The sequence below is a fragment of the Apaloderma vittatum genome, unplaced genomic scaffold (genome assembly GCF_000703405.1).
Source record: "Apaloderma vittatum isolate BGI_N311 unplaced genomic scaffold, ASM70340v1 scaffold11762, whole genome shotgun sequence".
NCBI lineage: Eukaryota > Metazoa > Chordata > Aves > Trogoniformes > Trogonidae > Apaloderma > Apaloderma vittatum.
The window spans coordinates 1-12,848 of record NW_009703147.1 but is presented as its reverse complement, the minus strand read 5'-3'; the positions used below and the strand labels follow the sequence as shown (position 1 = coordinate 12,848).

Genomic DNA, 12,848 nt, shown 5'->3' with positions numbered 1-12,848 from the left:
CATTCTACAGAACCAAGCTTCAGTTTTGCATCAAATTTTACTTCATGCTATTTTCTGAAAAGGATTAGGAAGAACTAGAAGAGGAACTGACACCACTCTATAACAAAAACCTACTGTTCACCAGACATGTATCATTTCATGAAGCTGCCAGTAGATGTTTCTCCTTAAACTTGCAAACAGCGTTCTGGTTTTTACTGTATGGGGCTCCAACGTTCGTTCACGTGGGCTACACTCCCACTTCCTCCAGAACCCAGTGCACCAGTGCCCACCATAACTTCCCAGCTTGTCCTTCTTTGTCTCCAGAAAGTAGTAGAAGGAACTGATATAAGTAAGCTCCACGCATTTTTACCTAGCTGGGTAGAACTACATAAAATTCATCAGTACCTTTTTACCTAGGCTTAACCAAAGCAGATTGTTAGCTATATCAAAGTCCCTACCGTCATGAGGGTCCTGGGGAGTGAAACTCTTCTTTCCAACTTCATCTAGCACCTCAGAGATGATGTTTGATGGCTGAAGATCAGCTGCAAGAGGAAGAGACAAGCAACAGCACATCTCAGTTGCATTAAGCACCTAGTTGTGAAGAGCAGCAGCCCACAAATACAGTATGGAAATGAAAACAAACAACATAATTTCATACAAGTGTCAAGATCCTCGTGGTGCTCGACACCAGCTCCAATTTTATTTGCTCTAAAATTCACCCTACTACTGCCAGATTTCCACAGCACAACAGACGTTCTAGCAAGGAATCCAACAGGCCTGGAAGTTTGTTAGAAGGCTGCACTGGGAAAAGCAATGCATTTCATAAACAAACAAAAAATATTTAAAAAGTGAAAAAAACCCCACCCCCCTAAAATGCCCCTAAAAAGGCATTTCCTCCATGTTTGTTAACACACAAAGACTGCAGCTATGACGATGGTGTCTATTTTCTTTTCACACTCGCAGATTTCTGGCTCTCCAACAGCTGGGCTTCTGCCTTCTAGTACACTTAAATTTCCAGACAGCTCCAACGCACAGAACTACTGCAGAAAAACATAATCCTTGCGTAATTTTTTCCCTATGAGTGGAATAGTCTACTAAATCCCATGTGTTGTAGTCAGATCCAGCCTTCACAGAGACTGAGTAGCATTTGTCCTTTATCAACTTATGGCCACAAACAGAAGGGAAACAGCCTTTCTTCCCACTTCCACCTGCTCTCAAAACACATCCCCGTAAGAGGTTATGATCCTCTGTAGCTTTTTGTTCACCCAGGTAGAATTGGACAGAACAGGTAACACTAGGACTGCACACACAAGAGATTGGTTTTTAACCCGTAAATCAACTGCTGTCACATCTGGGAAGCAACTGAAGCAGGTGTTAGACAGGACACATTCATGAACAAGTTGATATCGCACGTACCGCTTCGATAAAACATGAAGAGAATATGATCATATGTTGCAAGGCTGGGCTCTGAGAAGAAAAAAAATTAAGTTACTTTGACATACTTGACTGACCTTATACTTGAGCTCTAATTAATAGTTTTTTCTGCCCTTCCAGTCAGGCAGCATGCATAATTTACCTCATTTCTCTCCCTGTCCATCCTAATGTTGGACTAGATTTCATGTACACATGTAACAACTGGGAGAGATGCTATCTGAGGGCAGATCACCACTTGAAACATCATATTGCTATGGGGCTCTAAATTAAACCCCAAAATATTTCATAGCTGGTTTCTCTTTTCGCTCGTGAACCAAGAAGCACATTACTGGGGCAAAGCCCGCTCCAGAAGACATCAAACCAGTTGTCAAACCTGTTCTTGCAATGTTTGTTTGACAGCAAAAACCATCATGTAAATCAGAAGTTTTTTCTGTAGAGATGCAGATATACATGAACTTGCCCGGGTGGCTTCTGAAGTAAATCTCCTTGATCTATGGGAAGCTAACAGACTCAGCTGACTGCTCCAAATAGACATTCATAGTATTCACTACTTCTACAGCAGTACAGCAATACAGACTCAATTAAGAAAGAGCCTACGGGCCAGGACATGCTCCCCCACTGCACACACACACACCTGTCACCAAGTAGCTAGAGGTAGCTACAGGTAAAAATGGAATGATAAACATGCTCCTAATCTAAACAATTACAGCAGCAAAATCATGCTACGTCATTCGACCTAAGGGGCTAAGTGCTCCCACTATATCCTAACTAGTAATGAATGCTGAAAAAAGGCTCTAAAAACAACAAATCAAACTGAAATCCACGGGCACCAGTTTGCTGAGCGGCCAGTTTAGCACTTACACATTTTTATTTCTCAGCTCTCTTGCAAAAGGAAACAAATAGTGACATTGAGAACACAGTGAGAAATGCTTTCTTCTACAAGCCCTGGACTTCTTGCCTGCAACTAGGAATCACTGTGCTGTTCAGGGCTGAATTCTTAACTGTACTCTTCTGGAATTGACACTGAAATACAATAACCATTCTGGTTCTCTTACCTATATCAAGTGCTTCCATTTCCCTTATTACCAACAAAGACATATTTCTGCCTAGACCACCACATCTTCTTAAAGTCTTCAGTAAAGCATTGAAAGTTAGCAGATTTGGTTGCACTTCCTGTTGAGCCATATGATTCAGGAAGACCTTAAAACAAAATCCCCAAATCCTTAGTGCTTCACACGTTATGGATCACAGTTCAGCTTTCAGGTTACATGCATTTCCTCCATCTAATCCTTCTCACTCTCTTCAAGTGAACAATCATTTATTAAGGGAGTACCATTTAATTTTTAACCAATTTGACCAAAAAAATCAAGACTACAAAATTACATCAAATTAGAATTGGGAGAGTTGTGTCTAAAACATCAGGGAAATTTTTAAATTTACAGGCCATTTTTCCTTACTGATGCTATGTCATTAAAACTGAAGCCTCTGATGTTATCCCTCCAAATTCCATTTCTATCCCACCACCATGAATTACAATTCAAAGAGTTTTTATCTAAAATTGTTTGGTTTTATCTCCCAGCATAATTTCCCAATTACTTTCTGTCTAGGCAGTTCTTGGATCAGGCATGTTCTCACAAGGGAAACGTTCCGCAAGGGCAAGGTTGGACTTAGTGTATTTTCCACTCCTCAACAGTTAGTTCGTATGTTTAATCTAATGCACTTTCTTTGCAGCAGATATTGGTATCTTCATACAAAGCTCTAGTTTTTAGTCTTCCTATAACTGTAAAATTCTACTGATAAAGTAGAACAAGCTCCTACACTCTTCCTCCTTCCCCACCCCTTTCACTCTGTCTCCTTACCTTGGCTAATTCCCATCTTTCTAAGAACCTGTCCTTCAGGTACGGGACTGCTGTAATCAGTGCGTTGAAGGTGTGCACATCGGCTGGAAAATGTAAGATAATTCATTTTAACTGACAGTTACAGCCTACAGAGAACAGTTTGTTCCAGCATGGCTCAGATTTTGGCAAAGTCTCATGCAAACCTGTTTCCAGTGAGGCGGCCACATGCCAGCTGCACTGCAATACACAGTTTGCATTCAGCTCCCATGATCTAGCTGAGGTCCGTACCCCTGCGCCAATCATCACTGCCAGGAAACAAACATCCGCACGCCAAACAACTGGTTTCTGCTACTTACAAGGCTGAAGTCAAAACCAGGAGACACTTACCCTTATGTCTTTCGTTCAGCAATTCTATGTACATGTCATAAGCTTTAGCAGAAGCCCCATGCTGCAAAAAGCAAAAACAAAATCAACAAAAATAAGCAAACTCTACGGCTGTGTGAGATTTCACAAGCCGAAAAAAGTCTTCCCAGCACTGAAGGATAACTTTACCTTCACCATCCCACGGATCATTGTGCAATAGGAGTGTGCATTCCTCTCGGGCATTATCTTAAATATCCTTTCTGCATTGTTGTCTTCCCTAGAATCAACAAACAAGCTGAATGTTAAAGAGCTTAATTAACATATCTTTAGGTAAAGGATTCTACACATAGAACAAAATAATGGGCTGTACTCCCAAGGGCTGACACTCAGCTATATTACTTGTGATACTCTGAGTTATTCTGCAATCACCTACTACATTTCCAATCTAACAAGTTCACACCTGCAAGCATTGGCTGCTAGAAAGTTTTTAAGTCTGTTTGGTAACAATCCATGTGCACAACCCACTGAACACAGGAATATCAGCAACATTTTCCATACCTCCATTTAGAGCCTCTTTGGAATTGTCTCTTTGGAGTCTTCTGCTCTGAAGCTTTCTCCTGGAGAGATTTTTGCAAAATAAGTTTCTCAGAGTTCATGGGTATGGTTAAACAGCAAATGTTGTGATTTGGTAACAACACGGTTGCTCATCAGCAATTTATATACTACTATAGTTGGTGATTTATGAGTTACATTAACATAATTTCTATCATAAAGTTCAGGAAGCAGTAACTAGATTAAGAATACTGTTTCCGTTATTAGACATACTATCAAGGCAAATCAAATATATTTGTCGAGCTGGTGAGAAATTAGACTATAGGAAATACTCAGTAAAACGCTTTCTCCCTCAACAGTCTTCCCAGGGACAGGTATTGTGCCACATGTCTACTACTGTCCCTGTGACCCGATACTCTGGCATCACACGAGGAGCCCTCAACTTCACTGAAATCTAGTAGTTAAGGTTCAGACTGGAAGAACATTTCACTGCCTGATTTTACACCAGATCCACTAGAGTTCTTTGCAGGCAACTATAAAACTGAGACTGTTGGTGAGAAATGGTTATTTAGAAGTAGTTCAGCAGAACTAAAGCAAGACAGAATTCCAGCTGCTAAGTTCAGCTTTACAGAAACTCCTTTTGATAGTATGTCCTACACAGGACTGTTATAATTGCCTTTCCTCTAGGGAATGCCAACTGCATCTGACGCACCCATACCATCTCCCAGGCAGGTAGCCACAGTAAAAAAGACCATCACCTTGATACACTCCCAGTATGTATGAAAGAAATTGAGATCAATGGGTTTTTCATACCACCGGTTCTTCCAAGTTCTCTTTGTCTTCTTCCTCTTTTTCCAGAGTAGATTCTCCATCTCCATAGAAGCATAACAAATCCAAAAGGCTGTTTGTGGTCTCTAAAGATACAGGGGTACCTACAGAAAATGAGGGTGTGCAACAGTTGCAGAAGTAAAGCACACACCATTCTACACCCAGTTGTTCCACTGTGTTCTCTTTCAACATAAAGGCATTCTCTGGCAAGTCTCTAAAACCTGGGTGAGACACTAATACTTCCACAAACCCATTCATAGCAGGAGACAATTTTGACACTGAACTGGAGTATCTGTTTTTCTATTCAAGCCACTCAAAGCGTAGAGTTTTCCTGACCAAGTGCGAGAGGGAAGTGGCAGCTGGCAGCCACAACCCGGTTCATACAATATCTCTAGTTTTCGTCAGTCCTATTACTGCTGTGAAGACCACTTTGTGTGTTTCAGTTTCTATGAAACAGACCTAAACCCAAAAGAGAATCATCATGGAATCATCTCCCTTCCATCCTGTAATGGGTAAGAGTAGGTCTCACCTTCCCAGGAAGTTTTTATCCTTCAGAGGCTGTGGCAGTTACAGTTTTCTATTGTCTCTTCCTCCTTCAACCATGACACAGATAAGGTTAAGAAGAACGGAGGAGGTCTCCTTTATCGAGGGCAGGTCCACAGGAGGGGCACTCAGCTGTTACATGAAACCAGTCCAACACAGCAGCAAAGTGCTCAGCACAGACAGAGCTCAGCCCAACCAACGTGCCGCTGCACGAGGGCCTTTGCGGGCAGAACGGCATCACTCCGTCACACAGCACCTGCCCATCACAGGCCCTGCCCTACTGCATCACAAGTCTTCTACTTGAGAAGAGAAAAAAACCCACCATATCATCTGCTTCTCGACCACAAAATCACTTGTTCTCCTTATCACCAAAGTGACATGACAGAGAAGCAGTGGATAAGGAGGGCCCAGTAATTCTGGAGAATCATGACATCAGACCAGAGTCAGTTGCAAAAGGGAGCAACACATCATGAAACTGTCTTCACAGCCTGTGCCAGCAACTAAAATACTTTTGGTACAAACAGAGCTCCACCACACAACCAGGCAGGTGACCACATACCTGCTTGTGTGAGCTGATCAAACAGGTCCACAGAATCTTTCACCCTTCTGAGGTGGATGCGCTCTTTTAAAGCTTCCTCACTCACTCCTTCAATTTGAGCTGTAAGAGTCTCAGGCATCAAGCACTAAAAACAAAGAGGGGGAGTCAGACACAAGCTTAAAACCTCCTCTACACCACCGCTAAAACACTAACAAAAATATGCTTAACTCTTCACCTAGTACACTGCTTTGGTAATGTCCTGACCCTCTCAGCCCAACAACAGCTGTCCTTTTGGCGATGAAGGCCCACACATCCTGATCTCTCACTTTCATGCTAGTAGTCAACATCTAAACAACATTTCTTTTCTTACTTTTATCGAAAAACCTAATACTATATTAAATTCCTATATTAAATATAGCACTGCTTTCATAGCTGTATGCAAAACAGTAAACAAAATTGCTCTTTTGTTAGACCAGTCTGACAGTTGATTTCACTACCTAAAAAAATAGCACAAATACAATGAAAATGAAAATTAAAAAGCTTACTGCTACGTTGGGCTCTGAAAAAGTCTTGTCAAAATATTGAGGAAACTGCTTAATAATGTATTTTGCAGCATTTCTTCCAGACTCCTTCGACAACAAAAATAGACGCTACATGGGAATAAGAGAGAACAAGATGAAGAAACATGCAATTAGAAGGCTGAGAGTGAGGAAACACATTTTCCATAACACTAAGCATTCTGATGGGATCAAATTAAACTCATGCTTCATGTTGAATTCTTAGTAAAGACACAGGCACAAGATGACATTACAGACCTTCTAGTATTTATGCAAATGTAAGGATGTCTGTTCTTTAGATGTTGAGATTGTCACTTACTTCCTTTTTACTCAATCAAGGGACAAAGTTCTGCACAGACATCTGAAATGCTGCATTACTACCTCAAGCTCAAAAGCATCTTTCTGTTTCGATTTACAGCACTTGGACACTTCCTCCCTGATGTCACTTCCAAGAACATCACCTCGTTCCCATTCCCCTCTTAAAGTTCTAAAGTCAGACCCTCCTTTGCCGTTTCCTTTAAAACTCTTCATATTTGACAGCTGCCTTCAGCCTTCTCAGTGGCTTCACCGCTGGTACACAGAACTGCAGTTCTCTGGCAGCTGTATCTCTGATCTGCTACCACATATCCCAGCGCCCAATCTTCTCTTGCCACTCTCCAATTAACACCACACACAACAGTTTCTTTTTGCCCTCATTTCCAGCTCTGCTTTCTCCTGCCTCAGCTCTGCGCTCTTTAATTTTATGCAAAGATAACATCAATGGAATGCTTCTTTCCTTCTTCCTTTGGCTTATCGTCTCAATACTACTGTTTCCACTAGTCTAAGTTACCAAATAGCAGCTCTAATAAAATGAAAATCCCTGGGTCTTGGCCAGGACAGTAAACTGGTAACTTGTAGTCTACGTAGTAACACATGCACAAGTGATCTTGGGCGTTTTAAGTCATATATTTTAACTTAAAGTTAACTACACTGGCAGCACAAAATCTCAACACTCATAATACAATATATTCAGAGTCTCTATCCAAGGTTTTAACAGGCTGAGTGTCTCATCTACAGAATCCCTGTTGGGAGTTATTTAATAGACTAAGAACATGGAGAAACAGAACCACTCAGCAGGTGAGCCACTGACGTGGTTACGGTTAAGAGAGCTGTGTCAGCTGGAAGGTCCCTACAGGGGCAGGAAGGGACAACTCTGTGTGTGCCAAGTGGATTTGTCCAGAGAAATGCTACAGTCATTACACACTCAGAAATACGCAGAGTACAAAATTCTCAGGGAGCTGTTACTTCATTTTCTTTTGAGGTTGAAACTAGGCTCCAATGAAAGAGTTTTCATAGCATAGATGAAGTAGGGGAAGGGAGAAGCTATCAAGGATTTTAAAGAAATACTTACAGAATTGGCTGCATTTTTTGGCATCATAAAAGGGTCATCCTGGAACATATAATGAGCAGCAGTAGGATCCTGTAAAAAGGATTGAAACGTTTGTAGTTGTGTACACAGGCAGCTGTAGGCGTATCACACTGCCTCATGAAATTTAAGGCACAATGAACACTGCTGGCACAACCACCACCTGACGTCCATTTAACCAAAGTTCTTTTTGTTCAAAAGGGTGATTGGAAATAGATAAAAAAAGCATTGCTATTATACACACACACACAGAGGCTAGCACAGCGACAGCAAAAGGGTCTTTGCTGCAAGGCAACAATCAGTAACTGCCCTGCGAAGCAAGCAGGACCCCGACTGTAACAGTCTCAGGGGAGGTGAGGGTTCTTGCAGGATCAGATTTGATTTCCAGAACTCAAGACAGGCAGGATTAAAGAACGGGACCCCAGCATTTACAGTTGTTGCCTAGGAAAAGTAGACACCGATTGCTCTTTGCAAGATGTGCTTTCTGGACTGAGTTTGGGAAGAGGCAGTCGCGGATTAGGAAGTTGAATTAGTACAGAAACTTGCTCCTGATGTTAGCAAAAGCCTTATCAAAGTATTACAGCTTCCACTGGGAGTTGCTGCTCTCTGTTAGCACTAAAACGGGGCTTTAAGGACACAGCAGAATATGTTGAGGGAAAGTGAAAATGCCTTAAAAAACAGAAGTAAAAGTCCCACCTTTCATTTCTGGCCAAAGCAGAAAGAGCCTTTGGAGTGCAAGGCTCTTGTGTGGGATGGACAACTCCAACTGTTTCCGTAACAACAGAATTACTTACCCTGTTCACAGTAGAAGCCAATGTTTGAAGAACCGCTAGCTTATCCCTAAACACAAGAGTTCGATTAATACTTGGTTGCAGACTTTGAATCTTATGCATTACGTTGTACGCAGCACAAGCACAGGATCATGAAGGGTTTTCAGTTCTAGGAAATACTGGTTTTGCTGCACTTAAAATACCACTTTTACCAAAGGGAGGTGTCAAGGGTTAGGGCTGGGATGGCCACTAAATACTGACAGATGGTCTCTAATCCCTCTTCCTCCCCAGATGGGAAGAGAAAGGGAATGAGGCAGAGAGATTTATAGACTGGAAAACGAAACATCTTCAATTACGCAGTAATACTATTGATAAGGAAAATAACAACAAAAAAAAAATCTATATGTACAAAACCAGTACCGAATCAAACTCCCCCACCCTGACAGCAATCGCTACTGACGCTGCAGAGCTTAACCCCTGTCATCTCCCAGCTTTGTACTGAAGATGAGGTGTATGGAATGGAATACACTTGTGGGTCACCTGTCCTGTCCATTTCTCTCTGGAGGTGCAACCTCTTTTCCTTCCCAGCACCCCAGTGTGGCACACAAGAGCCAGCAGTGCCCTTGGTCACTACAGGAGCAAGTATAAGCAAGAGACTTTCCGCATCCCAGTGCTTGGTAACTATAAACATCAGGTGCTATCACTTCCCGCAGCAGGCACTGTCTGCAAAAACACGCTGCTACCTTCAGAGTGCAGCCTCTTAGAAGAGACTGAGCTGAAAAGCAAAATGACTGAACAGACTTGGTTCTGTTTAGCTCAATACGAGATGAGAGGGAAAATTCAACTGCAAAAACGGTCTCCGTTCTGGAACAACCACAGGTAAAAGCAAAGAATTGTAGGAAAATTAGAAAAGCGTGTGTGTTTTCTCCTACCACTCCTGCCCTTACTATAGATTATCAAAGAAAGAACATCAGAAAGGGAGACTGAAAGAATTCCCTGGAATGCTCCTCTCAGAGCCCCCCCACTACTTAGGGATGGATGCATGAGTCCCTCTCCAAGATAAATCTTGGGACGTAAAAAAACCCTAACAAAACTAGATTTCTCAGTGTTCCTACGCCCGTGCATCCTTAAGACTTCGGTTGTGCTCCAAGCAAACAAGAAAAAGCCAATGAAAGTGTTTAGGTGAAGGTGGTGCTATTTTAGCTGCAGACACCATTTGGCTATAAACTTGGGGTTTTTTTGCTGTAGTCATGTAATTTCATCCTAGGAGCTTCCAACAAAACAGTTTTTGTTCAGCTGCACAATTTCTAAACAGGACTTTTTCAGCCAGCTATCAATGGTCAGGTCTGTTTTGCTGAAACACACCCACATGCCAAAATGAACCTGATTTTAGAGATTTCTAGTGACCACGATCTTTTTCAAAGAAAAAAAAAACCCTACAGTTATAAACACAGTCCTTGTAACTGTTTGTAAAAGGAAGGTCAGGAACAGTGTGCAGAGTATGTACAGAACAGGAGTCAAGAGTACTCCCATAGGTCCCAGTCAGCCATAAAATGGGACATTAAATCCGGGAATACAGCTACACGAATTTTCCTTTTCAGCTATGGTGGACAGACTGCATTTAGCTGCCTAACAGTGATTGTATTCCGGGTTGAGAGACATTCCAGCAGTAAAAACTTACCAGGTTTTCCTTCGGGGGAGCACAATTTCTTCACGAGCAACTACGAGAAACAATATTAAAACTGTTATTAGAAACAAACAGATGCCCAGAGAAAACCTTGACCTCTTGAAAAATGGTGATTTAAGCTGATCCTGCTGTTAAAGTATTAAAAGAAAAAGGTAGAGGTTGTCAGTAAAGTCTCTTAGCAAATTCAGTCACAGAGGAGCATGTGGGACCTCCCCCTTACAAGCCCTAGAGCCAGGCAGAGCGTGCAGAGGCACTTTTCCCACCACCTCTGTGTTGATGCTCCTGTGAGCTGTTACTGATCAGCAGGGACTCATTCCCATGTGCAGCACATCTCCAAGCACCCCACCTCCCTTTTCTCACAAAACTCACATCAGAACTACAGTAAGGAGTGCAGAGTCCATGCTTTTGGAGCGCAGAGCTGGCTGGCAGTGCGGGTAATCAAGTTAAACCAGGAAATCTCTGCAGAGTGAAGATGGGGAAAAGAAAATCCAAGAAGGGGAAAGAAGGCATTCATGTCTTCTTTATCTCCTGACACACTATATATCGTTTGGAGATTAAAAAAACCAAAACTCAACCCCAAAACATATGCAAGGAACTCGTAATTGAGACATCGTACCTCCTGAACTGTCCACAGTCTTCCCAAGAGCTGTACTACTAGAAGAGCACCTATAAACCAAATAGAGTTTTGAATTTATGGTAGTCACATTAATATAGCAAAAGCAGATTAATGAAATTCCGTACTACAGGTCAGAATTAATTAAAATGTTGGAGGGGAAATGTAACTGGTAATGCTGCACTATTACTAACCGCAAACGATTATCATAAAACTCATATTTGATGCTTCTCTTAAAGCCCTAAGTTCAGGAGCCAAGAAGTTACACATAGAAAGTCTTACCACATAAAATTTGCTATTTTTTTATTTTTGGTGTTATCATGACTTTGAAGTATCTTTCATGAATTACTGCATCTTAGAAAGAAAATGTGAAAAGACACTTGATGTTTTAGAGGAAGGATGCAACAGCAAGCAGTACCTTTTTAAAAAATATTTTAGCCCTGAGTACTATTTACACAGGTAGAAGACAGTGAGTTAGGATGTAGGGAACTGAGATCTGTTTAGTTGCAGATTCCCTCTCTCTAGAGCTACAGACAGCACAATCACACAAGCACAGCTGCAGAAGGCACATCGACATAAACTCAATTCTGCTGCGTGTCGCGAAACAGTGGCCTTGGGCTCAGTTCAGAGTCACGGGACACTGTTCCAAGTCTTTCTCACAACTGTTCACTTCTTATTACTTCTAACATAAATTAAAGCTTATATTAAAACATATTTTTTTTTTTCTAAGTTCATGAAGCAACCTTGACCATGAGCCAGCAATGTGCCCTCGTGGCCAAGAAGGCCAATGGCATCCTGGGGTGGATTAGAAGGGGAGTAGCCAGTAGGCTGAGAGAAGTCCTCCTGCCCCTCTACTCTGCCCTGGTGAGGCCACATCTGGAATATTGTGCTGGCCCCCTCAGCTCAAGAGAGACAGGGAACTGCTGGAGAGAGTCCAGCGCAGCCACAGAGATGATGAAGGGAGTGGAACATCTCCCTGGTGAGGAAAGGCTGAAGGAGCTGGGTCTCTTTAGCTTGGAGAAGAGGAGACTAAGGGGTGACCTTATTAGTGTTTATAAATATATAAAGGGGGAGTGTCACGAGGATGGAGCCAGGCTCTTCTCGGTGGCAAACAATGATAGGACAAGGGGTAATGGAATCAAGCTGGAACACAAGACGTTTCATTTAAATTTGAGAAAAAACTTTTTCCCTGCGAGGGCGCCGGAGCCCTGGCACAGGCTGCCCAGGGAGGTTGTGGAGTCTCCTTCTCTGGAGACATTCAAAACCCGCCTGGACGCGTTCCTGTGTGACCTACTGTAGGGGATCCTGCTCTGGCAGCGGGGCTGGACTAGATGATCTTTTGAGGTCCCTTCCAACCCCTGACATTCTGTGCTTCTGTGAACCCATCACCCTCACCGTGACTCTGACACTCAGAGAAGCTTCCACACTGACACTGACCCTGGGGGAAATGCTGCTGACATTCATTCGCACCTCTATGCTTCAGAGTGCTTTTGCACAGTTCTAGTGGTTCCATCACGGAACCTTATTAGGTGTGACTTTACTACCCCAGATGGGAGTTACATTTTGCTTGTAAAGGGTACCCAGAGGAGCCGCATCTTATCACTTGAGGCAAATCCTGAGAACAACTTCTCCTCCTCACCCCCTGCTTCTTCGTGAGACGGAGCTCTAAGAATCACTCAACACCTCAAACTCCCTCCCGGAGTGACAGAGACCCCCAGGAGCAGGGAAAAGCCCCAGAAGA

The 12,848-nt window shown here is 42.6% G+C and overlaps 1 protein-coding gene across 1 annotated transcript; it reads right to left on the bottom strand.

Annotated features, from left to right (window-relative positions):
* Window positions 1-384: 384 nt before the first annotated feature.
* LOC104270234 (pentatricopeptide repeat domain-containing protein 3, mitochondrial-like) lies at window positions 385-11,160 on the bottom strand (the record flags this gene model as incomplete). The annotated part of the gene is made up of 14 exons (XM_009864532.1): window positions 385-521; window positions 1,396-1,446; window positions 2,469-2,613; window positions 3,273-3,355; window positions 3,639-3,699; window positions 3,804-3,891; window positions 4,173-4,231; window positions 4,980-5,098; window positions 6,097-6,220; window positions 6,621-6,725; window positions 8,023-8,091; window positions 8,832-8,877; window positions 10,489-10,528; window positions 11,111-11,160. Coding segments are annotated over 14 exons (1,177 nt in total), but the record flags the coding sequence as incomplete, so codon positions are not given.
* Window positions 11,161-12,848: the final 1,688 nt, after the last annotated feature.